The 25,223-nt window shown below is 41.1% G+C and overlaps 1 protein-coding gene across 3 annotated transcripts in view; it reads right to left on the reverse strand.

The window, feature by feature from the left end:
* Positions 1–2,658: 2,658 nt before the first annotated feature.
* The window catches only part of PXYLP1 (2-phosphoxylose phosphatase 1), a 47,008-nt gene continuing 24,443 nt past the window's right edge, over positions 2,659–25,223 (reverse strand). The window contains exons 1-6 of one of the 3 annotated variants that reach the window (XM_079315073.1): positions 20,217–20,339; positions 19,603–19,738; positions 14,920–15,081; positions 13,908–14,034; positions 6,296–6,435; positions 2,659–4,957 (exon numbers count right to left, since the gene is read on the reverse strand). In XM_079315073.1, coding sequence (XP_079171199.1) covers positions 4,026–4,957; positions 6,296–6,435; positions 13,908–14,034; positions 14,920–15,081; positions 19,603–19,738; positions 20,217–20,279 — 1,560 coding nt within the window. In that variant the 5' untranslated portion in view covers positions 20,280–20,339 and the 3' untranslated portion in view covers positions 2,659–4,025. Of the gene's footprint in view, positions 4,958–6,295; positions 6,436–13,907; positions 14,035–14,919; positions 15,082–19,602; positions 19,739–20,216; positions 20,340–25,223 lie in introns of those variants that run through there. The other 2 variants (XM_079315072.1, XM_079315071.1) reach the window with 2 other exon arrangements.

The following is a 25,223-nucleotide window of genomic DNA, read 5'->3' on the forward strand; positions in this document are numbered from 1 at the left end:
CCCACGGCTGGCAGGGGGAGGCTGCAGGGACACCACATCCCAGCTCTGGACCTCGGGACAAGCCGAGCAGGGCTCTGAAAATCCACCAGCTTTCTCCACAGACACAAGGTTTGTTATCTAACATTATTCATGCTTTTTTCCCTGCCTGTGTGCACTCTGCTTGTTAAATAAAAGCAGGGGTTTTGTTCATTTTCCTCCAAGAAATACCTTTTGAACCTATGGGAAGGGGCTGCCAAAGCCTGTTTTCCTTTAGAGGACATATTCATTTCGGGACGTTTCCTCCCAGCTTGTCTCAAACTGAGACAGACTGGCAAAGAAATAATTCTTTTTTACTCTGCCATAAAGACTGTCTTTAGAATGAAAACTAGTCTGCTTTACATTTCAAATGCCATCACTTCTTTCACCCTACCTTTTTACTTTCAACAGAAGAAAAAAATAACAATTATTTTGGTCAGGGGATCCTAAAGGAATAGCTTAAGTGCAATTCTAAATCACTTCTGAAAATGGCTCTCTGGGACATTTGGAAACAAGCTTAATGATATTCGATTTCAGTTTGAAGGAACCTTACAAAGTTCAGACTGTCACATCTCAACTGCTTGAATAAGGTCATAGTACTCACATGCAGCACAGCTATTTTCATGTGAAAAAGGGGGAAAACAAAACTGCAAGGCAATCAAACTGAGACCAAACCAGAAAACTGACAGGAAAAAATAATACTCTGTTTTATACTTCCATATAGAATAGGCTTTACTAATTTCAAAAATAACTCTGCTGAAAAGTGTAGGGCTGATTTTAGTAGACAGGCAAGCAATGCTGTAGAATACCTGCAGAAAACACCTGTGTTCAACAACAAGAATGACTCACTTCAAAACAATCACCAGGGCTGTCGTTACTCCTTCCTCACCCCCAAGGGTCTGAGCATGTCCCACAGACAGTATTCCCCAAATCCCGCGGATGGAGGCTGCTCTCGGGCTGCAGGCTGCAGTCAGCACAGCTCGGCGCGTTTCAACCCCGGCTCTCCCGAGCCTCCGCCCCGCGCCAGCTGCAGCGCCGGGAGCCGCCGCGCGGGGGCGCCGCTGCGCGCTGCCGGGAGCCCCGCTCCGCACGCTGGGCTGCGGGAATGCCGCGTTCGGAGCCCTTCCTTTCGAAATAACACCAATAACACCAATAACACACGGCAGCTCTGCCAAGCCACCTGGCGTCTCAAACTAACGCTGTTGCGCCTTCCTGGAAAGGAACGAAAGGAGCGAGGAGCGGGCGGGATCGCGGGCCGTCAGCACTGCGCCGCACAGGTTTCAGTCACACTGCCAGTACTCGGCATGTTTAAACATCAGTTTCTGAATACCGTGTTCAGCACACAACAAAACAGCCCTCTTCAAACCAAGAGCAAGATCTCAAACAGCATTCCTTAAAGCAGCAGCTTTTAGTCCTGCTCTACCACTTGATTAAACTGCAACTGCTCAAATCAATGTGTCCCAGTTAGGACACCTAACTCACCAGTGCACCCCTACAGAAAGGCTATTTATCAATTCCAGGAAAAATAATTTCCTCTTTTCATTGTTCAGGTAGTATAAATCCACTTGAAATTAAAATTGAATCATAAATTAGGTCAAACTTCAAAAGGTAGTGATGAATCAACTTCAGTAATGCAGGTTTGCTTATCACTTTATCTCCACAGTCAGGTCCAAGGTTTGTGAGAATGATCATAGCCCTGCAGCTCTTTCCTTTAGCCCTTCTGGTGGCAATGCACATGGATCAAGTATTTCACCACTGGAGATCCTCTGCGTGTATGCATTAGACGATATTAATGTATCTTAATGACCTGTGCATACACAGAATAACTGACTTTTGCCCTTTTTTTAAAAATTATTTTTACATTTAAGATTTGGTTCTGCCCACCCAGTGGCCCTCGAACATAGAGGCGAGCAGGTACTGACAACCTGAAGCTGCAACTTAAATTCAGGTCCAGATTTCCTTAAACCCCCAATCCAGGTTTCTTGTCACTGCCCTGACCACAGTGGGGGCTGAATCAGTGCTGTTCATCACACCTGGACAAGAGAGATGGAGCTACTGGAGTCCCCACTGACAGCCAAGATGATCAAGGGTCTGGAGCACCTGACATGAGGGTAGAGCTGGGTCTGTTTAGCCCAGAGAAGAGAAACCTCAAGGATATCTCATCAATGTGCATAAATGCCTGAAGGGAGCTGTAAGAGAGATCTTTACAGTGACAGTGCCCAGTGACAGGAGAAGAGGCAGTGGGGGCACAAACACAGGAGGTTCCACCTCAACAGAAAGGAAAAGTTATGGGTCTCTATCTTTGCTACTTATATTGGGCAAAAAGTCCCCTTCACCTAATTTCTACAGTCAGCTCACCTTTCAGATTGTCTCTTCCTGTTTGCCCTCCAGCACACAAGCAGGGATGATGATAAGCAGATCCAGTCTCTTAGACAGAAAGGTTACCCCTCCAATGGCACAAAAGCCCCAAATATTCCATCAGGATTTCTAGTTCAGTACTGAGGAAATGTTTACTTGCTCCTGCCCAGACTGGAGCCCAGGACAGATTAAATACAGAAGTCAGAAATGCAACAAGCACCTTAACAATATCCACCTTGTTCCTCCAAAGGCCTAAGAAAGTCACAACAAATATAACACAACACATACTCAAAGAGACCCCAGAATTTTATTTAAAGAAACATGTTCAAATGCAGCATTGAAAACAGAGAGACTGGAATACCAAGAGTCAGAGAACATATGTTGAATTACGTTTTCTTTGACAAACTAGCACCATTGAATCACAATTCACACACTAATTTATTTCTAGAGGTTAAAAAACCCCCATCATTATAAAATTTCTAGGAATTCTATTAAAAATTGGTTCTCAATTTACTAATCCTACAGAGATGAAAGCAGTCTGAAGTTTTCATATCTACTCATTGTTCAAATTACCCATTACAGTTTATTCTTAAGTCTAAACATCCTGACCAAGGGGAAAAAAAGTCTAAAAAGTGACCTCCACAAGTCTTTACAAACTAAACAAGTAAGAAAGATCTACTGTGTTATAAATATACACAGTACAGTATGTACAAGTCTGGTCTTACAAAATAAGAGTTTCCTAGTCCATAAAAATACTAACTCAACTACAAAGTTTTCTCAGTATTTAGTCAAGCTGTCTCAAGCAGTCACCACAGCAAATTCCTAAAATACTGACTTGTTCCACAGCACAACAGCTTGAACGTGTTCACAATGGGAAAGAGCCCAACACTTCACCATAAAACTGATTTCTAACCCTAATTTCTCACTCAAGTTTAGTGGTAGTGTTAGTGTTTGCTATTTTAACATCACAAGGCCTTTACATGTTTCTAGACTGTGTTTGAACTATTCAAAGTGCTGAAAGTGCAATCAAAGAGTAGAGTTTTGTATCCCTTTTCCAGTATACCCCTCTCTGGCACTGGCAGCAGCAGCCAAGGGTTCTTAGGTCTGTGAGGTGCAAAAGGCACACACTCATTTGTACATGCTCAGGGTCACACACACACACACACATGCACTTTGCTTTAAGGACCTACCCCATAATTAGAAGGATTCCTCTGAGTAAAGACATCAAAAAATTCCTCACAAATGCCTTAATGCAGACACCTGGAATTCATAATGACCCAGACATGAACTGCTTAAAATGACTGTGAGGTGGTGGAAAAAAAATTCGTTTTGGCTTTAAATTTACACTATCCAAGTATTGCTCTGGAACAGAGAAACACAAAGTCTGTGCTCTCACAATCAAGCAAGGGCCAGTGATTTATCACAACAGTTAACAGCATTTGTGAGCACACACATACACATAACCCTTGGCATTTGCTCTTCTACTGAAGGCCATCTGCAGCCTGAATGAAAATAAACCCATCTGAAGAATGTTTCAAGCATTACCCTCCTGTACTTACACATAAACATACAAGAAGGAAACTGAATTGTGCCTCTGCCAGAAAACAGATCACTGACATAAGTTAACGCTGCCTCCCTGCCTCCTCCCTTCTCTACAGTGCTCTCCTATGACATGCATCATAGTAGCTTGTACTGTTAAAAATTAAGAACATATCCCTCTTGACAAAGTTGACAAATTTTTCTAGTGGGCACATTGGCTTGCTGGAACGTTTATAATGATCCTTGCAAAACGAGGTCTGGAATGTGACATCAGCACCATTGTACAGGATGCGGATAAAGTGTTCTTTGGGCCTCTTCCCATCCTGCCACAGCTCAAAAACTAATCTGGCAGCAAATCTGGGAAATCTGGCCTCTGTAATGCCCAAGGCACTAAGAACAGGTGACAAGGTGACATCATGTGCAGAGTAGAGAACAAACACTTCTTCCTTCTTGCCTTCTGCAATACGCTGCAGCCTATTGACAGTCTGGTTGAGCAGAGGATGAGTAGCCAACAGTGCATACAAGAAGTAAAGTTTCTTTTCCTGTCTTTCTCTCTCATCCTTCAACTGGTGTCTCTTGATTACTTTGAAGTGTTCCATATTAATGCATCCAGCTTTGGTACACGGAAACGAGACATTATGACAGAAGTAGCACAAGAGAGAATCTATGGGGTTGGAAGCTCTCAGCTGCCTGGTGGGAATGCCCACAATCCTTGCCATATCCACATAGATTTTCTCCAGGTCGTTGTTCTTCACCCGTAAGCTGTACTGCCTGCGCTGCTCCTCTTCCAGGTAGTGGTTTCTCATGGGGCAGTCGCAGCTCCCCGAGCAGAAGATGGTGCTCCACTGGTGCCTCATGTTGATTTTCCTCCAGTCAAAATCCGGCAGGAAGGAGTAGAGCAGCGCCAGCGCGCTCTGCAGCGTTCGGCTTTTCCCTGTGCTCTCCAGGTAGAGCTGCCTGGCTGTCCAGTCACCAGGGAGCAGCTTGTGCTTGTTGATATAAACCTCTCGGAGCAGCTGCCCGTTCCGCAAGTGCTGCACCACCCCTGAGTTTTGACAGAAATCACAACACACGATGAGAATCTTTGCAGTTATGCAAAAAACAAAAAGTTACAGCTAGTAGCCTTACTGGTAAATGAACCATTTGTTCAAAGATTATAAACTTGCAAAACTGAACTTCACTTATGCTGATTATTAAGAAAATTGTCTGAAATACGAGAAGCTTGCTATTCTTCAGTATATCTCAGATTCTAGGAACTAACCTGAAACATTTGAAAATAAGTTGGTTCCATAAAATTTGTTTAAAACCTCAGTGGTTTAATATTAATTCTTTGGACTAAGGCACAGACTGAATGGATCTAACATGATTATAAAAGTAAGGTATTTTTGAAGATTACACCTCAGTCAGGTTTTCAGGCAGGCAGAGAATGCTGTGCCCCTGAAAACTTACGGCAGCCAATAAAACCACCATCAGGACACAAATACACAAAATGTAAATTAGTGTGTAAACTCACAAAACAATCATGAGGGGTAACAATTGCCTCAAGCTTCCTTCTCCATCTTCCTTCAGGGAGTATTTAAATTGCTTGATAATTTCTGCTCAAGCTCTGCCTTTATCCAGTTGGAGAGTGTATCCTTCTCACATGCCAAAACCTCAGCTCCAGAATCCACATCTCTTGCACAGCAGCAAAGCAACAGGCATGAACCCTTTATGCACTAGAACACCTCTATATACCTTGCTGCAAGCCACAGGAGTCCCCAGATGCCACCTCAGTGACACAATCCGTGTGCTGTGTGCAATTTCAGTCCTGCCTTGCTTTCTCCTGATATCATTTTGCAAGACTTGGCCAAGGATTCCTTGCAAAGGGATCCCAGAATACACAAGGACTTGGCAGGCACCAGATGTATCAAGCACTTCCATAACACAAGCAGCAGGTTTGTCTGCTACATCAGCACCTCTTGTAGGGGACACAGGGTCCCTCTGGACCACAGCCCTGTCAGTAACAGAGCACCAGATCTTCCTCAGGAGGGACTGAGCAGTGCTGCTTGTCACAAGGGTAACAGAGAAATTCTGAGGTGTGAAGCAATATGAAAGAAAGGTGCTCTGACTTGCTACAAAGGAAGTTGAGAGATGCCAAGATTGACCAGTGTGTAACAGGATTACCAAGATATAGGACAAATCATGGTTTCTAAAACTGTTGTCACTTTTACAGTTGAGATTTGAATACTTTACCCATACCCCAGCATGGCCTAGGAAATGACCAACATGGCAAGCTTCCACAAAAAAGCATTTATGTCAATATAAAGAGAATCAGAAGATGCCTTTCAAAGCAAACTGGGTTTAACAGAGCAGAGGACAAGACAGAGCTGCTAGGGGAACTCACCTGTCTGTGTAAGCTCTCCCATTTCACAGAGGGAGTGACTGGGGAAGTGAGGCAGGCTGCTCAGAGAGCCATCCATTTGGGCTGCAGACCCTTTGGACATATGCTTAATGAAGGCTTCAAGCTGAGGATGAGAAGGTTTCCTAGAGAGATAAAAAAACCCAAATGTGAGAACTTCCAAAAGCATATGGGAAAGCAACTCGAGAGAGTCAAGTATTCCAAGTATGTCAGCTCAGAAATTTCATGATGTGAGCTCATTTCCCACTGACACAACATCTGCTCTTACTCAGGACTTCTGCAAGTCTGGAAAAGGAATCTAACTACTTACTATCTACCAAAGAACTACAGGGAAACAGATGTCATGTTAAAATGATGATACCTTTCACTAAGTAATTTAGAACAATTTCTGGGGGTTGCTTTGAATTCAGTCACTAACACTATTATGAATTAAAATGAAAAGATATTTTAAAAAATCCTTAAAAAAACCTCCAAACCTCTCTCCAGTTTATGAAGTACCAATGCTCTTTAACAGTACAGCTAAAGGCAGTAGCAATCTAAACGGGTTCAAATGCAATATTTTAAGTAGATGATCTTGAAGGAATTCTCAGATTTTGTAATGTACCATGCTGACCACAATCTAAGCTTTTATTTCTGTTCCCTTCAGCCCCAAATCAAATAGCACATGTAGTCTTAATTATGTGGGACAGGGAAGCAGTACCCAGTGGCCCCATTAAAACTGGAATCTTTGTTTGGGGTACTGCACTCTTATCCAGGAAGAAAGAGGCCAACACTGCTGGACAAATCAGATACCCCCACCATGGAAATAATGAATGCAGTTGGAAGAGATATTCACTGAAATATCCAAGTTAACTCAACTGAAATAGAGTTCAAGTCAGTGAAAGAATGCTTAGATCTCCTACACTGCACTGACAATTATAAATACACCATAAACTCAACTCACTCTGGTACTGCTGTGCAGAAAGCTACAGGTACAAAAAAGCCCACAATGTAACCCAAAGGTAATCTGAACCTTTAAAAAAGAAATCTGTAATCACATTCCTACAGTAGAAATGCATTACATGAGTGGAGCCTCCTTTGTTAAATGTCAGCAGCTATCAAAGGTTACACAGTCACCTCTCTCATTTTGTGCAGAACTAAATCAGAAACTGCTTGGCAATCCAACTCTGCTCCAGATGGTTCTTGTCTTAACAGGGTGTTCAGCTTGAATACAGTTAATATATTTCCATGCTGCTTAAACATACATACATACATATAAAATAAAATTTTCCAAGGATCTTTTACAGAACTCTGGGATTTGTGTTTACTGCTCATATTTACATTTGTTAGAATAATAAACTATTTTTGATATAAAAAGCTCAGGTCTTAAAAAGAAACCTGAGTTGCAGGACACACCAGAGGGAGCAATAACACCACTAAAGCAGGAATGAGTGTCTGGAATTGAAGTTTACTGGGACAAAGACATCCATGCTTACTTAGAAGAGCCAATTGAGACACTCATATGTGAGAGGACCTCTTGCAGATCTCTGAGACAAAAAGCATAATGAGATTAAAAATCAGACTTTTTTTTGTTTCATTCTTATTTCAAATTAAAGTAAAACCAGCAAATTTATGATATTCTGTATATTGTAATTTTAACAGGGCAACTGAAGATTTGTATTTGCAAAGCAGAGAAAGGAACAAAGCCTGGTTTATGTTTCTCAAGCAGTGGAGGCTTCCTGTTGTACCATCACACATTAGAAACTTACTCCAGCTCCAAATGAAAATTTCCAAGAAAACATTTTGTACATTGCACTGTTTTCACAACCCAGCGGTGAAATATAAAAATGGAAAAATTAAGTTGAGAAAATTAAATTACACTCATTAGCAAATTGCATTTTGAGCTTATTACAGTGGGAGCAGGCTGAACCACCAATTTTCTAAATTTTGAACTTTATAAAACTCTACACATGAATAAATTCACAATCAAAATTTTCCTTAAATTCCACTCACTTAATTAACAAGTTCTGCAAATACATGTGAAAGAAAACTAAAAGAACTGCATTATCCATTCTGCTTCTTTTGCTGCTTTGCTCTAAAAAGCCTGAAAGAATTCTAATGGAATCAAATCTGTGCTGATCAAACTGCCAGCAACGACGTGTGGGAAGAAAGAAAGGGAAGAAGAAAGAAAAGTATTTATCTGTACTTTGCAAAAGGATTTTTCTGAAAAAAATGGAAGGCAAAATAAATTAACTTTCAAGATAAAATTACAAAAGGGAGGATAACTGATAATTTTATATTCCAGTGTATTAATAATATTAGACATGGAGATGCAAGTTACTTAACTTTGGATTACACTGTATTTAAAGTAAGCACAAGATAAGCACATGCCTGCAGAAGTGCATTATGAAGTATGACTGGTGCACATCTTTCTGCATAGAAATTCAGAGTTAACTTCTTGTTAAATAGACACCCCTGTACAACTGGGCAAACAAACACCTATTTTTCTCAGCAGCCAAGACTTGCAGCAGCACTCAGGCTCCCAGCTGACAAAGCATTCCCCCTCCCACCCCAAGACTTGGCTTTTATTTAGAATATGAGTCCTCCTGTTGAATTGGCCAATTTACAGATGCTGCAGGAGATAGAGTATCCAGGCAACACGGCTGAGGCTGCTGGGGCTGCTGCAGCAGGAAGCAAAGCAAATTGCTCAGTTGTACAGCTGAAAAGACTGAATTACCCTTAAAATTTTATTTCTATAAGAGTAATCAAAAAATAAAAATGAACAAAGAGATAGCGTTCTGTAATTCTCCTGGCCTTACAATGGCAAGCTACCACATCTGCAAAAGGTAGGAGTATAAAAACCATTTCACATTTTGTCAGAAAATGGAACAGCTTTTCATTTAAACCCACTAACAATAGCCACACTTCCCAAGTTTAGCATTTGGTTCCCTTGTTTAAAATCTGTTAATTTGCCTTTAAATGATTTTATTTGTGTACAATAGAATAAATTTTATCTGTAACAAAACTGAGGATGCTTCTTTTTCATCAAATAATTAATTCAGCTGATCTTTTTGTTATTTACAACCTAAGCACTGGGATAATAGATCTCAGACTGAATACTCTGGTTTTCATACACTATCATTAAAATGGACCAGGATTTAAATCCTTAATCAACATTTAAATATCGTATTTGCAAAGGTCTTAAAATGCTTTCATATCACCTTTTATTGCTACACTGTAACCAGTGTACATGGAAAGAAATATTGCACAACTATTTGAACTATATTATATGTTTCTGCCAGGAACAGAGCTGGCATCCTTCAATAAAATTTCCTTTTTCCTTGAGGAGTTGATACAAAAATGCATGGCAAAAGGTGAGAGGAGCAGGCTTCTCACAAGGAGTTGCAGAGCCCTCAGTGCATCACTGAGTGAGTAAATGTGACCCCATCAGGCTACAGACACACAAACATGACATTTCTGTAATCATACAACACAAGATTCTCCCTGCAAACTACACCAAGAGCAAGTCCCTTTCTCTTCATTTAAATGCAAAAAATAGTTTTCAGAATTTCAAGCAAAAATAACATGTGTTTTCTGTGAATTTCAAGTAGGCCAAAAGAAGTGTGAGATCAAAGGACTACACTGTGTGCATTTCTAGAAAACAAATGAATGGAAAGAGCCACTAAACCCAACATCAGATCAGTGTAGTCTACAAAAGAGAACCTAAGGCAGCAGTCGTACTGTTGGGGATTATTTATTCACAAAGGTCTCACAGCTTGTACATTTTTGTAACAAACTCCACAGTGCTCCCCTGGAGGGGCTTGGAATGAGAGGACCTGTGAGGCCCTTCCAGCCCAAACCATTCCATGGCTCTGTAGTTCAGCTACTACACTGCTGTCTCTAAAGTCAGCAGAGGCTCAGGAGACCCTTCCTCATCTGTTCTGGTCTGGATCCCCCTTTGACCTCACTCCAAGTGAAATCCACCCTCCCTTTAGCTCTCAGTATGATACTTGTCTCATCTCCCACCTCCCAGCTCATTTTTGTGGCAGTTTCAAAACATGTGCATATTGAACCTAAAATTTTGGTATTTGTTACTAAGCTTCTTATGATTAACATCAACACCTCTCAAAATGTCTTCAAGTATATGCTAATTAACCCAGCTTACTATCAAATTATAGCAGTCTTCTGAAATCATTTTAGCATCTTCCAAAAAGCATTTCTTCTCTCTCATGTACAAACTCAGTGAAGAAACACTGCATATTTTTTACTTTTGACACTATAAATGCGAACTACATAGGGAAAAAAATGTGTGGGATTAATTTATTTTCCCCATTAGCAAACACTACAATGAAGGATTTTCATAACATCATTCAAGTAATTTTCTTGTGGAAAAAAAGTATTCAATATTTGGCTCCCTTCGGAAATTTGCATCCAGTACAATAAAAATGATAACAATAATATTAATTGAAGTTTTAGATGGAAGAAATCTCCAAAGCATTTAATCCATTTGCTTATATTCATTCCACACTTATATGTCACAATCCATAACTCACAAAACCCAAGCGTGACCTCAAGGCTATTTTGCATATCCATTAGAAGTCCATGGGGCTGTGGCATAATCTGCTTAATTAATGAATTCAATCAGCTGAATGCCAAGTCAAATAAAGAGCAGCCTGCATATGAGCAGCTTGCTTATCTGATGTTGTAAGTCCAGAAAGCTTAAACAAGCCAGACTTTCCATCAGGCATCTCAACTCAACTGTACAGCAGCAAGAAACCCTCAGTTCAAAGGCAGTGATTACAGACCCTGTCACACTCCCCACATAAATACATTTACAACCAAGCACCAAATTTACATCACAAAGGAATATAAGCCTGACAGCCAAACACAGCAAATAACTTCCTGATGCTGAAGTAATGAATGTTCCATTCAAAACAATGGCTTAATTCTAGCTTTATTCATTAAGGTCAGCTTTAACACATCTGGACAGTATGGTGCAGAGCCAACTCCTTTAATCTTTCTGCTGCCCTAAATTAGGAGAGGAGATGCTCTTTTACAGAAATTTTGTTCTTGAGGAGACAAGGTCTTTCAGTGACTGTGAGTGGTAAGGGATGTGTCATTCACACAGTGATGCTCTAATGCTTCACAAATCAGTGAGAGCCATGGGTACCCCCTCTGGCCTCCTCAGAGCCTGGCTGTGCCCTCTCAACTGCTCCACTTGGGCATTCCCTGACCAGCATGTGATCAAAGCCACACTGCTTCCTTGCCTTTTATGGGGAGCTTTTCTGACTCCAGGGCCTTCATGTTGTAGTCCTTGCCCAAAACTGAAGTGGAAACAGCTATAAAAGCTTTTCTGACAAATACAAAACTGAAGTCTCATGTGCCACACTAATATTGAGAAACATAACACTGTCACTTGCATTTCAATAGAGCTTTCTCATGTTCATTTTAACATGACAGATATTAAGAAAGACCAGAAGATCAGAACCTTTAGGAACTCCAATAGAAATCTGGATCATATTTCTCTACTTAGTATTTCATGCTGAAAATAATCTGAGTCCTTATAGGTAGGTCATTAAAAATGTTATCATAGCTATTAGCAAGCAATTAATTTTCCATCCTGTTACAAAAATTATTTTTTATTAAAATAACTCCCACGCTACTCTATGGCAGAGATAACTAAGTCTGGCCTCCTCTCTGCAATCTCAGGAATGTAAATCTCATTTCAGGAAGCCACTCAGTTTGCAGTGAGCACAGAGTGTTTCTGGGGCTAGGTACCTCTCAAGGAGATGCAACTTCTCCCTAAGGATGTTGGGCCAGACCCCTGGGTGACCCCTCTTAACAAAACAGGCATTCTGGTGGAAGCTGAAGTGTGAACACAGAAAGCAGCAGCCAATGTCTGTCCCTTGGGCTGCCAGCACACACTGCTGACTTGTGCTCAGGTTTCCATCCACCAGAACCCCCAAGGCCCTGCAGGGCTGCTCTCAGTTATCCCTCCCAGTCTGTACCCATGTCTGAGGCTGCCCTGAGCTAGGTGAGCCTCCTGAGCTTCATGACCCTCTTGAGTTTCTCACAGACCCACTCCTCAAGCTGGACACAATTTCTTGTCACTGTGAACTGGCAGAGAGTGCACTCAATTCCACTGTCCATGTTAGCAATGAAGCTACTGAAGAGCACTGGCTCAGAGCTCTGAGGGACACCACTCATCACTGCCTCCATGGACCCAGAGCTCCTCATCACCTCTGCATCCATTCAGCCAATTCCTCACCCACTGAACAGCCCACCCTTCCAACCAACATCTTGCACTTGCCTAAAAATTCCTTCCATGAAGATCTGCTCCATGATCCTCCCAGGAACTAAGGTGAAATGTACTTCCAGCACAACAGAGTAAAGCCATTTGTGAGTAAAGAAATAATGTTCTTGCTTTTCTGGTGTGGAATTAAAGACAGAGGAGATGCCATGCCATTCTGGAAAAAGGCATTTGTGGTCCATCTACACTGCTTTGTACCTACTGTGTCTCTTTTCCTCAGCAATGTATGCAGGAACACAACACACATACACAGACCTCAGCCATTTCAGTGGAAATCTCCACACCTGACACTGCTGAGGGGACAGCAGCATGAAAGGGTAGATTTGCCCAGAGGTTTTACTAATGTATCTTATTTTTCTCTTAATTTCAAGTATTCAGTAGGTTCACTGGTAAGTCCTATGTAAAAGCACTTACATGTAATCAAACCAGCCATGGCAAAGGCTGGGAAATTACATCATCACTGTTTTTTTCTACTGCTGTATAATATAATTCTGTATCAGTGAGTAGAATCTAAACCAAAAAGGAAGGTTCTGCCACAAAGAAGCAGTACAGATCATATCTGCAGCTGAAGGCGATTCAGGTGTGAAAACAGCAGTAGGTTTTCAGCAACCTACAAAGACATGATGTTAGACAAAACCACTATACTGAAACAGAAAGGAAAATGATGTTTCAGTGGCACTTAGACACAAATAACTAACTTGTGACAGGTCTAAACAGAGAGAGGAAACTAAAGGAAAGGGCAGTTGTCAAGTAGAAACAGTAGCACTTTCTGTTAACTTGTATTTTAATAGTTAAATGTACAACTCCCATTTTTTCCTGAATTTTGATGCAAATCATTAAGGGAAAACTATGATAGTTATTTCTGAATAGTAAAAGAAAAAATAATATAAAAGACAAATATCAATTTTCTTATGGTAGTGCTGAACTGCCTGAGAGCTTTTTGTATTCAGATGAAGGGAAGCATGCTGAGCTGAAATGGAAGAGATCATCTCAAACAATGCACTTATGTTCAAAATGTAGAAATTGAGATAAGAGGAATGGCAACCTAAATATCCAAGTAAATAGCTTTTGCTTTTTAAAGAAATATGAAGAGCTTACTCTGGTCTGAACTGGTAACATGTAATAGTTCTTGTCTCAAAGCAAATACTGTGCACCACTGATCCAGGGGCTGGTTTTTTAAACCATGGCAATATACAATAGTCAGAAGTCACAATGTACTTCAGGCTGCACAAATTGTTTCCTGAAGAGGAAAAAAATATTCTCAAGCAAAAAAAAGGCCTTAGTAAAGACAGACTCCAAGAATTTTACCTGCTGGGCACCAACATGCAGTCGATGTCAGGTCTCTTTGTCTTGGGAATGGCATACAGAGGATACCTGTCGCCGTGTCGAATCAGCACTTGAACTGACACCAGCTTAAAATAATGAGGGGCATGACCTAAAGGGAAGAAAGGGAAAACAAAACACAACAACAACAAAAAAAGTGTTACCTGCATCCACTCTCTTTCATAAAAAGAAAAAAAAGCAGGTATCATTAGCTTGCTTTGGTATTGCAATGAAAGAAAACACCCCTAGGAAATTACAATTTGCAACCCAAGAAAGATTTCACTTCAGACTGCAAGACAAGTTATACAAGACTGAGGTTCTCAGCACATCTCCACAATACATCTGAAGCCCACCAAACACACAAAGCATTATTCAAGCACTGAACTCTGTCAACATAATAAGGTTATTACACTTGTATAATGCCTCTCTTCTGGTGCCCATCATAACGATGGATTTTGCAGCATGTCTAATCTGGATCTTTTTGATATACTAGTTTGCGATTTATTTGATAACCATTAGTAGGATATGCTAATGAAGGACTTCATTCAAACTTGCTGCAGCTGCTGTGGAGCAAAGAATGCAAATATGCCTTCTAGCTGACCATGTCTAATGGCTTAGAATTCCAAAATTAATTACTTCTGTGGGGTTTTTCTTCCCGAATTCCAAGTCAACCGTTTGAAATGCAGCTGACACGTAACAAGAATTACAATTCAAATATTTAACATGTAAACCTCTCCCAACCCTTTCAGTTTTAGACCTGTAGCTGACTATTGGCTGGACACAGAACAATTTCCAAAATTCAAGAGAACAAAGAGGATACAAAGGGAAGGAAAGAGCAGCAGCATGTTTTGAACAATGTAATGTAATTCAGTGACCAGCTGGCATTTGCTGCACCTCACCCAAGCAGCAATGAACTGACAATGCACAGAGCTATCATTTCTAATAACAGCACAAAGAAACAAGCAGCTAACCTGAAGTCTGCCCTCCCAAAGCTCACCTTCCATGCTGCGCTCAGCAATGGTGGGAACATTGCAGTACACCTGAGCTTCATAAACGGGGTCTATGGCAGGAGGCTCCGTCAGCAAATCTGGCATTATTCTCTTCCGGCTCTTAGGGTTCAGCCCATCTTCCCTGACAGGGTTTACTGGGATCAAATGCACTGAAACACACAACACATACACCATGCAATTTCAGGAGACTTTAGGGACACAGAGGATTGTGACGTTTTATCATTATTTTTAAGTAATTATGTACAAAGACTGTGGTTTCGTGAAAGGATGTCTCTCAAGAGTATGCAACAACTTGGTTTTGATTAAATTTTTTTCTGATTTACATAGCCCAGAAGATCTCTGGCTGAGACTTCAGGAACAGACCTGGAGGTAGAACAACTCTGGGTTTTGCACTCTTCTTGCTTTTTCTAGCAGTCTCTCAGCATGAACCACAGAAAAAGTATCACAATAGGTCTGGCTGTCTCTCATCATTTTAACTTAAAAACTGACATTGAAGCACATCAGCAAAAGACACAGCACAGTTATGATGAGGCACCACAAACCACTGGGAAAACAAAGTAGTCAAGATTGAAGGAATGGATTATTCATCATTTTCCCTGTCCTTACATGGCCACATTGTCAATCTTAAACAATCTGGCTTATTTAAAGGAAAAAAAAAAGGCACAAAAAATGTATTTTTTGGAATGAAACTGAGACTACCCAAAAAAATGCAAAACAGAAAGAAATTCAGTAAATACACAAAGAGGAGAAATTAACAAAAATGCCACCACTAGGTCTTCTGACATGTAGCTGAAAGTATATCTAAATGTAAGGCCAGAGTTATAATGATCCTGTCTTGATGTGACAGCATCAGTTAATTTATGAGTCTTACTAGACTACACTTGAAATAACAAATGCCTCTATTCTATTGTGTTTTCTGGAATTGTAATCAGAAGCTTTAGAGGTGAAAAAGAGAAGGCAAAGTGTACATATTTTTACCCCATTAGTCTTCTATCTTGAGAGAAAGGAAGGGAAGGGAAGGGAAGGGAAGGGAAGGGAAGGGAAGGGAAGGGAAGGGAAGGGAAGGGAAGGGAAGGGAAGGGAAGGGAAGGGAAGGAAGGGAAGGGAAGGGAAGGGAAGGGAAGGGAAGGGAAGGGAAGGGAAGGGAAGGGAAGGGAAGGGAAGGGAAGGGAAGGGAAGGGAAGGGAAGGGAAGGGAAGGGAAGGGAAGGGAAGGGAAGGGAAGGGAAGGGAAGGGAAGGGAAGGGAAGGGAAGGGAAGGGAAGGGAAGGGAAGGGAAGGGAAGGGAAGGGAAGGGAAGGGAAGGGAAGGGAAGGGAAGGGAAGGGAAGGGAAGGGAAGGGAAGGGAAGGGACAAATTTCAGAGCAAAATTTTACTAAATTTTCTGGGTCAATTCCTCAGTTTCATCTTGACTCCCAGTTCCAATTTCAGAGGTGAATTTGTTCCACAATAGTTGTACAGACCAGGAAAACCAATGAAGACAGCAAACCAAAGCAAAACACACAGATTTTAAGAACACATAGCCAGTAATAAACACACACTGTTCATCCTTACACTACAATACATTACACTTCAAATATTTTTATATGGTTACTCTTTGCCAAAACCAGAAACCAACATTTTCCATAGCCTTGCTAGTGCTGTTGACAAGGCCAATACCTGCCAAGTGCAGTGACTTGAAATTCTTCATTAAGATGTTTCAGATTTTGCTTTCAGCTGCGTTTGGTGAGAATATTAAACTGTAATTTTGACTTTAGGCACTTTAATTGTGGAGCTCAGCTGCCATTTCAGCCTTTACCTACCAGATTCACTTTTTAGCTCCTTGCTTAGACTCACATTGTTGTGAGACATTGCAAACCCTTGCCCAAGGAACTGGCAGTAACCCAGAGCCTTGGCAACATCCATCAGAGGCTGGGAAATCTGGGCTTTGCAGCACATTTGTACTTGGGGTATAAATCCCAAAGCCAAGAATGTCACACAGCAGTGACTGGACTCTGCAAACAAACAGCACTACAGACAGCAGCTGTCCACAGTACAAATGGCAAATTACAGGTATGTTCTACTGGCCAAGTTTCCAAGCCAGAAAAGGTTATAGCAACAACTCTATGGACTCAGATAGTAGAAATATCAATAGTTCACATCATAGCTGGTAAAACTTGTCCTTATTGTACAGTGAATATGCCTGGCTTATATAAGGAAGAAGAAAAGACATGATAAGCAATATTTGCTTTTAACACACTAGAAATAACACACATTGGGTGAAAATGGCAATCAATCAAACTACCTATGCAAACACATGAGTCATCTATTTAATGTAGCTAAATAGAAAAAGGAATTACATGAACAGGGCACCAGTGTCTGCAGTCTCCTAAAAATCTCCACCAGATGCATATACATGAAAATAACAAGTATTTCAGAGTTGAGGGAATGGGGATAGGAGGGATGAGGGGGACAACAGGGAAGACTGACAACACAAGAAGATGAATCCCAGCTGGAGCTGCCTGCCCACAGTCACCCTGAAGAGCCCATCCAGCCACACTAGTCCTCCTCTCCCCTTGTTCCAGCTCCTCAGAAGCTGGAACATTCCTGCCCTTTCAGAGCTTTGGGATGAGGATCCCCAGGGACACATCCTCTCTGCATTTCTGGCTGCTGAAACAACAGAGGTATTTTCCATGCTCTTAGTTGTTTCTCAATTATTCCCTCATCTCCTACCATTCCCTGGACATGTGCCTCCTGTATTTATGATGTTCTCTCCTTTCTCCCTCCCTTCTCATTCCAAGCACTTGGCCCTCATGCTCCCTTGCTGTGTCCATTTATCCCACTTCCTGCTCTCCAGTCCTGCTTCACACACACCTCATCCTCTCCAGCTCCCTTTGCACAGCAGGCTCAGTTAGGTCCTTCATTTCTGTACTCCCTGCACAGAAGCTGCTCACACAGAGCAGTTCTCTAAAGCTCTTTGAAGAAGAGCTGTCTCTCTGTATCCAAGTATTTCCCTACTCAAAGTCCTCCTCAATCCCACCTCTGTCTCTCACATGGGTTTTCTGGTCCATTTGTAAGGGGCAAAACTACAAACAGTATTGAACTGATACAGCTCAGAGAGGAAAGGGAAAAAATATAAAAAAATAAATTTTAAAAAGCCTCTCACATTAAGCTGAAATTTGTCTTCTTTTCCATACTCAGTTCTGCTCTTCCAGCTGTAAATCATTACAAGGTCAGAATACTGCTACACAGTTTCACATTGTTTTTCACAGCTTAGCAGTATTTTATGTGAATTTCTCTATTAGTTCACAGCAACATGCCCTTGCCCAAAACAGAAGTCTGCCAGTGTGCACACAGTTATACTTAAATCTATGATTAAGAGAGGTTTCCAGCAGGATTTTTCCACTGCTGTGCCTTTCAAAGCTCATGTTTCACAAGACAGCAATACAACAATGTAAACCAGAAATGTAACAGATGATTTTGATGTGCATTTACCACAGCTGTTAATAAAATAGATCTGAAACATATTTCATCATCTGACTGGAAGCTTTGCCAACACTGAAACTATAAAGAATATGCACATATTATTACAGATGTAGCTTGACAACAGAAATGGAAAGAGAACACATTTTTATTTCCCAATATTCATAAACTTATTTTTGTAACTAAAGAAGCTACATAAAAACTACTTTGAAGCAATAATTTTGAAGAAGTTATAGTGAGGAAAAAGGTAGTAAGTTACAGAAACAATAAAAGGAAAGAGTTCAATGGAACTCTTCCCAAGGTCCCACCAGTTTAAAATTGTTTGAAACATGAAGGAAAACGAAATACATGGGCTAATATCAGACAAAATAAGACCTGATGGAACAGTCAAACAGCAACTGCTGCCTTTTGAGACAGAGAGGCACTGATCACACCACATCAGACCTAAATAATTCTCTAGAATCACTCCAAGAGTTCTTGCAGCTCCAAACTCAAATTATTGTTTTAAGTCAACACAATTCAAAAGAAATAAAATCCAAATTCTGATACTAAGTTTAATTAAACAAAAAAAGCTCCAGGATCTTTATTGTAAATCATACCACAGAAACTGAAGACCAAATTCTAAAATGAAGTCAATAAATTGACTAAGAAATGTATTTAAGAACAAACCCAGTGCCATCTCAAACACTATGAGTATGGTTTTATTTCCAGTGTACATTAATTAGGACCTACATAAACAGCAAAAAGTTAATTGTCTGACTTCCATACTTCCCCCTTCATAAGCTCCTGAATGCAACAAAATATATAAACCCCCCAAATATTAGACAAGTCGTTTCCAAGCAAGAAAGAGAAGTGCTCAGAAATGCTTTCAGTGGAATGATCATAACAATTCCTACATAGCAACTAATCCCCTCTGGAAAAATGTCAAGTTTACCAAATCAGCTATTGTGCTCAGAAGCCTAAGCAGGGAGCTAGATACACATTAGGGCTACAAAACTGACATGAATTTGACAGAATTCAGCACAGCAGAAAACCAAACACAAAACACAGTACAATTCATGCAGAAAGAACAACAAATTAAACACTAAATCACTTCATTATCAATTTCTCTCCCTCCTGCAGTCCTACTTTCAGCTTGAGATACAAAAGGTAGCAACACTGTTTACCAAGAAGAAACACATTTATCCATGAAAAAGAATCAGCATTTACCTAGAACCAGAAAGACAGGCAATAAAACCAGTTTCCATTGCTGTTTTCCCTTGTAGCTCCAAACAGCCTGAGAAGCAGCAGCACAAGTAGCCATGTTAGTCTCCATTTTCTGAGTTAACAGAGCGGAAGTTTTCAGCTTTTATAATACAGAAGGTTCTTTCAGCCCCATGCAAACATATCATTTAAAACAGTCAAACAGAAATGCAGCCACACAGAAGAAACGAAAAACAGCAACCCCACTGTAAGTAACCTTATGCTGATGGGTAAAGAAAAGCAAACACACATGTCAGAGAGCACAAAAAGTTATTTATCCACTTCCACCTTTCCCCCCACCCCTTTCTGCTCCTACCAGAGCAGTAACAAGGCTGCCTAGCACAGAGCAGAACACTCAGGCCTCTGAAAGCCTGTGAGGAATGTCAGCTTCACAGATTCATAGAATCATTAAGGTTGGAAAAGGCTTCTAAGATCATTGAATCTGATTGTTAACCCAGCACCACCTGTTCACCACTAAAACCTGGCCCCAAATGCCATATCCACACATTTGTCCTCATATCCAGTCTACAGCTCCCATGGCACAACTTTAGGCAACTTCCTCTTGTCCTTTTGTTTGATACCTGGGAGAAGAGACTGATTGTCACCTGGTTACAACCTCCTTTCAGGAAGTTGTAGAGAGACATAAGGTCCCCCTGAGCCTCCTTTTGTTCAGGTGAAACATCCCAGCTCCTCTTCCAGTTGCTCTCTCCCTGAAAAAAATGGAAGCTAGAACAGGAGTACTGTTCAGAACAACAACCCAAAAGAGGCAAGGAATTCTTGGCAATAACTGAGGTGGGGAGAAAAGGTAAAGAAACAATCTGGAAAAAATCTAAAAAGCAAACAATTTGGAAAAAACATATAAGGCACACATGGGCTGAAGAGCACATCATGCAACACTGAAGGTGTCACTGGGTCTGACCCCTGCAAGTCCCAGGTGTGGTCCTGGAAAACCCAACTCTCATCCCTGAGCAGCACACCCCCAGGATCAGTTTTAGAGCTCTGCCTTGGATTGCAAATGCACATTTGGGTATTAATGAAGTTCAAATGTGCCTGTGTGACACACAACCCACCCTTCTCATTTTCTTCTTTTGTATCACTAAATAAAGGCTTTGACTGGCTCAAAGGTAAGATCTGTATTAACAGCAAGGGCCTTCATCCATAATGCATAAGGCCACAATCACTAATGTGCTGTATTTGAATGCTGAGTAATCACACAAACAAAAAAAAAGGCTTATTAACCTCACACTAGTCAAACTACCAAATCCTATTAAAAAAATAACCATAAAAGTCTTTTGAAAGGCTTTCTAAGCCCGTGAACATAAGTTTCTAACTTTAGATTTGGTATTTATGCAAAATATAAATGGAGCTGTGAAACTTTCAGAGTCTTAAATTTTCACTGGCTTTTAGTTTATTAGAATGTGTGGCTTAATTAAACAAAACAAAAAAAAAAGCAGTAGTTTTTACTTTAAATCAAGCCTCTTGCTCTACAGAACCTGAAGAGGATTTTTTTTAATGTAAGATCTGTCCACACTGAACCTATGAAGAAGTGTCAATCCCCAGTGTCTTTTCAGTGTCAATCCCTTAACTACTTTTTTCACCTCAACTCTGCTTCCCCATGCATTTGCCCTTGCATTTTCTCCACTCTTGCTGTGTGTCCTGCCTGTTGAGGAGCAAGGGGACAAGGGATCCTCCATGCACAGATGTGTTCATGGGCAGCCACAGCCCTCTTCTGACTACAGAACAGGCTCTGAGCTTCAAGGTTTTCTTCCCACAGCACTGCTAAATTCTCTGAGCTACAACTACAAAGGAGAAAAAAAAAAAAAAAAAAAAAGTGAAGGGAGCTATGTGGGAGTTGAGTAACAGAGAGAACAGTGGGGGACGTAAAAGGGCACACACTTAAATTTAACCTGGAATAGCAAGAGTGAAATGCTCTGCCTTAACAAACCCCTGAGAAGATAAAGCAAGCTCCCTGGAGTGTAATTTCTGCCCTGGAGTGTAATTTCTGCACAGTATTTCAACCCAACAATTGTGTGCATTCCAAGGTGACACAGGTACAACCTTCTCACTGCAGCTGTGGCAGGGCAGCAGAGGTGAGCACTGCCCCCCTCACACTCTGGAAATGTTACCTACCCAAACTCTGAAAATGGATGAGTCAGACCCATCAGCATCAGTAAGGAAGAGGGCAGGAACTTCCAAACTCATGGGATTGACCAAGCAGCCAAATGGGAGCAAACAGAGACTACAGATCCCCTCGGAGGTTCCAACAGTTTGCAAACACTCAGCACCAGTGAGTTATGGGCTGACACATGCCCAGACACATATACCTATTTCACCCACTCAATTTTGTGACTGCTGCTGCTGCTTTTCATTCTGTAAAAGAAATCATAGTAATTTAGAGATTTCTCAAGCAGACTTACAGCACAACCCTATTGCCAGCAGCCTACATGTCAACTTCTAAGACAAACTTAAAAAAAAATATTCACAAAGAGTATTTAGGTGTAGCAAACAAGCAGCAGATATCATTGAATAAATATTATTTTCATGGCAGTATTTCTAATCAGAAGTGCTGAAAAATGCTTGCTACAGCAGCCTTGAACACCTGCATTTGATACTGCAGAGACACAGTTCTGCCACGGCCTTCAGCACAGCATATTTTGACACCAGGAATTAAAGCACACTAGAACAGTTCTATTGATCCTATCAAATAAACATGGACATCTCCCTTCCTACAGGAAAAAAAAAAACAATTACTTTGGAAGACCATGAGGAATGCTGCAGCATTGTGAAATAAAACACCACGTTTCAATTTCTTACAGAGAGAGTAACTTTAGTCCGTCTAGAGAAACTGATTAAATTCGCATAGTTGGGGAGTTGGGTGGATGAGGAGGGTGTGTGTCCATTTTGGTTCACTCATCTTTGTTGGGTAAATTTCTGCATTACTTGATCAATATTAGAAAAATGCTGCTTTTAAAACTCTGCTAAGTGCTATGTTTGTACTTCCTCATATAGTTCCTCAAACTACATCTTCAGTTTCATAGTGACAATACAGAAATAACAGTCCCATTTCCTCCCCCAACTACTTCTTGTGATTTAACCAAGACAAGAGGTGGATTTCCCTTTTCTTTCAGCCTTGCAGACTCAGTCACCACAGAGCCTGAAGCATCAGGTCCCTTCCTGCCCTTCTCCACCTGGAGAACTCAGCTACAGTTAGTCCACATCCAAAACATGCTGGAGGTGGGAGCAGGGCAGCCAACACAAGGAACCACCCTCCTCCAACTGGAAAAATATCCAGGGGAAGTTTGAAATAAAATTGCTGTTTCTCTGTTTAAAGTGTAGGAAATATAAGTTTTCCGAAGCATCCTATATATATGTTCACTGACAGAAAATGGGAACTCAGGGAAACTAGGAGGCTGCAGATGTACCTCAGCCAACCCAGTGGAAGACAGATCTGATTAAGGGGAACAAGTGTGAGCTCTAGAGTATTTAGATTTTCAATGTGCATGTTTTGAAGAAAATCACAGACATTAGGACATAAGGGAAAAAAAAAAATAAACAAAAAACACTGCTCTCCTGCCATGCACAAGTGAAATGGAAGTCTACAGATACACCCCAGTATGAGTTTTCTCACCAGACTCTGCTTTCTCCCCAGAATAATCATAATACAATTGCAACTATAACTTGTAAGTGCATCTTGGCTTTTCTAATCAATCCTGGTGTCACTTTCTTACATGAAAGGCAGCCAAAAGCTAATTCTTCAGTCTAATGCCATTGGAGTTTTCAGCCTTCTTAGTTTTCAGATCCCCAAAGATTTCCACTGGAGATGCACATGTTCCTATGGATAACTGAGAACTCTATAAATAAACTGCTCTCCTCAGCTGTTTTTCACAGAGGTGGACAGAAATAGCCAACCCTCCCACCCCTTTCCAGGAGTGGGGCAAAGCCTACTTGTCTGCCTGTTTTCTGGCTCATAAGCTGTGAACTTTTTTAAAGGTTTTCCTCATTTTGGGGCAATTGCCAAAAGCAGCCCTTGCCCAAGGAGCCACAGGTCACAGGTATTGGCCTGGGGCCTTTTTCCATATCAGAGCCAGGGAAAAAGACCAGATTTCAGTATTTGTGTGTTCATGTTCAAAGAGAAAATAGAACAAATACACACAACCACCACACCTGGTAGCTTACCAGCTTTAAACACCAATATTGCAGAGAACAGGTTTCTTATTTCCAGCTGCCTTAGCTGCATGGCTAGCAAATCTTTCAACAAGGTCACAATCAGACTTACATGAGGAAAACAAATATGTTAAGAAAATCCTTTTTGCACCAAACACAACATGGCAGGCCTTGTACTCTTGTGTTTGGAATCTAATTTAAGCAGATACATTAAATTATACAACGTGTGCTTGCATTTATTAAGTCCAGATGTGGTTCTGAAAAGAGCTTTATCGTTTTAGGGGTTTTCCCCTGCCCCTCATTGTTTTTTGCTGGACAATTCAGAAGGACATATGGCACTGCTTAAACAGTTTCCAGGATTTTCAGCCTGAGAGCAATAACACAGCAATGCCAACTGCAAATCTGAGCCTTTTCAAGCTCTAGAGATGACAATAATTTTCCACTTCTCCTCCCAAAGTGAAAAATTACTTGCTGTATTTTATCGTATTTTCCTACTACAGTGAAACTCTACAATGCTCACCACAGAAAAATTTCTATTTTCATCAATTTACTATACTACTACTTTAAAACAAACACACAGGCATACATAAAGCTTTTCTTTCCCAGCATGTCACTAATTACCCCATTGCTTGGCTCTGTGCTGGGTCTGGAGGGAGTGGGGGAGGTTCCTACGAGACATCAGGACAAGCAGACAGATTTGCTGCTCTGTAACAAACTGCTCAAGCCACATCTTGCTCATTCTCCAGGCTGTTTAGTGACAAGATGCAAAAGGAGCCCAGCAGTGCCTACACTGATGCAGTAATGCTGGTCCTGGCCCACCACAGGCTGGCTGGGATTCCCAAAAGGGAAGGGTAACAAACAGCACAAACCAGCACGCTCTGCTGAACTCCCTCCTGTTGCTGGGGGCTGCTGAGAGGAGACTTCAACTATATCAAATCAGTGTCCTGAGGGCCACCAAACAAGGCTTAAATACACAAAGACTAAACAGGGGAGAATTATGGCCTGAGTGCATGATTTTTATAAATACCATAGATCCACCCACCCACTGCTACTTATCCAACAAGGTTCATGAGCACTGCAGTAAGATTGTAAAGCACTGTCCTGCTTCTGTCTACAGAACCCAGCGATAGCTAAATGAACTAATCCAACTGAATTGCCCTGGAACAGATTTTCAAAACAGATTTTATCAGCTGTGCTCAGAAATGGTTGGCAACTCTTCCCATTTCCACAGTATTGTCTCAAAGATAACTGCTCTACTGCTGACATACACTGTACTGAATGCTTCTGCCATTCTTTCACAGGGAGTGGGGACCTTTGCTTTTACATTTGTTTGTTTGGGTTGTTTGTTTGTTTTTGTTTGTTTTTTCCTTCTGTCCTGTGTGATTCCCACAAATACTGGAGTGGGAAGCTGTGCAGCAGCAATT

Source organism: Erithacus rubecula, assembly GCF_903797595.1.
Source record: "Erithacus rubecula genome assembly, chromosome: 11".
NCBI lineage: Eukaryota > Metazoa > Chordata > Aves > Passeriformes > Muscicapidae > Erithacus > Erithacus rubecula.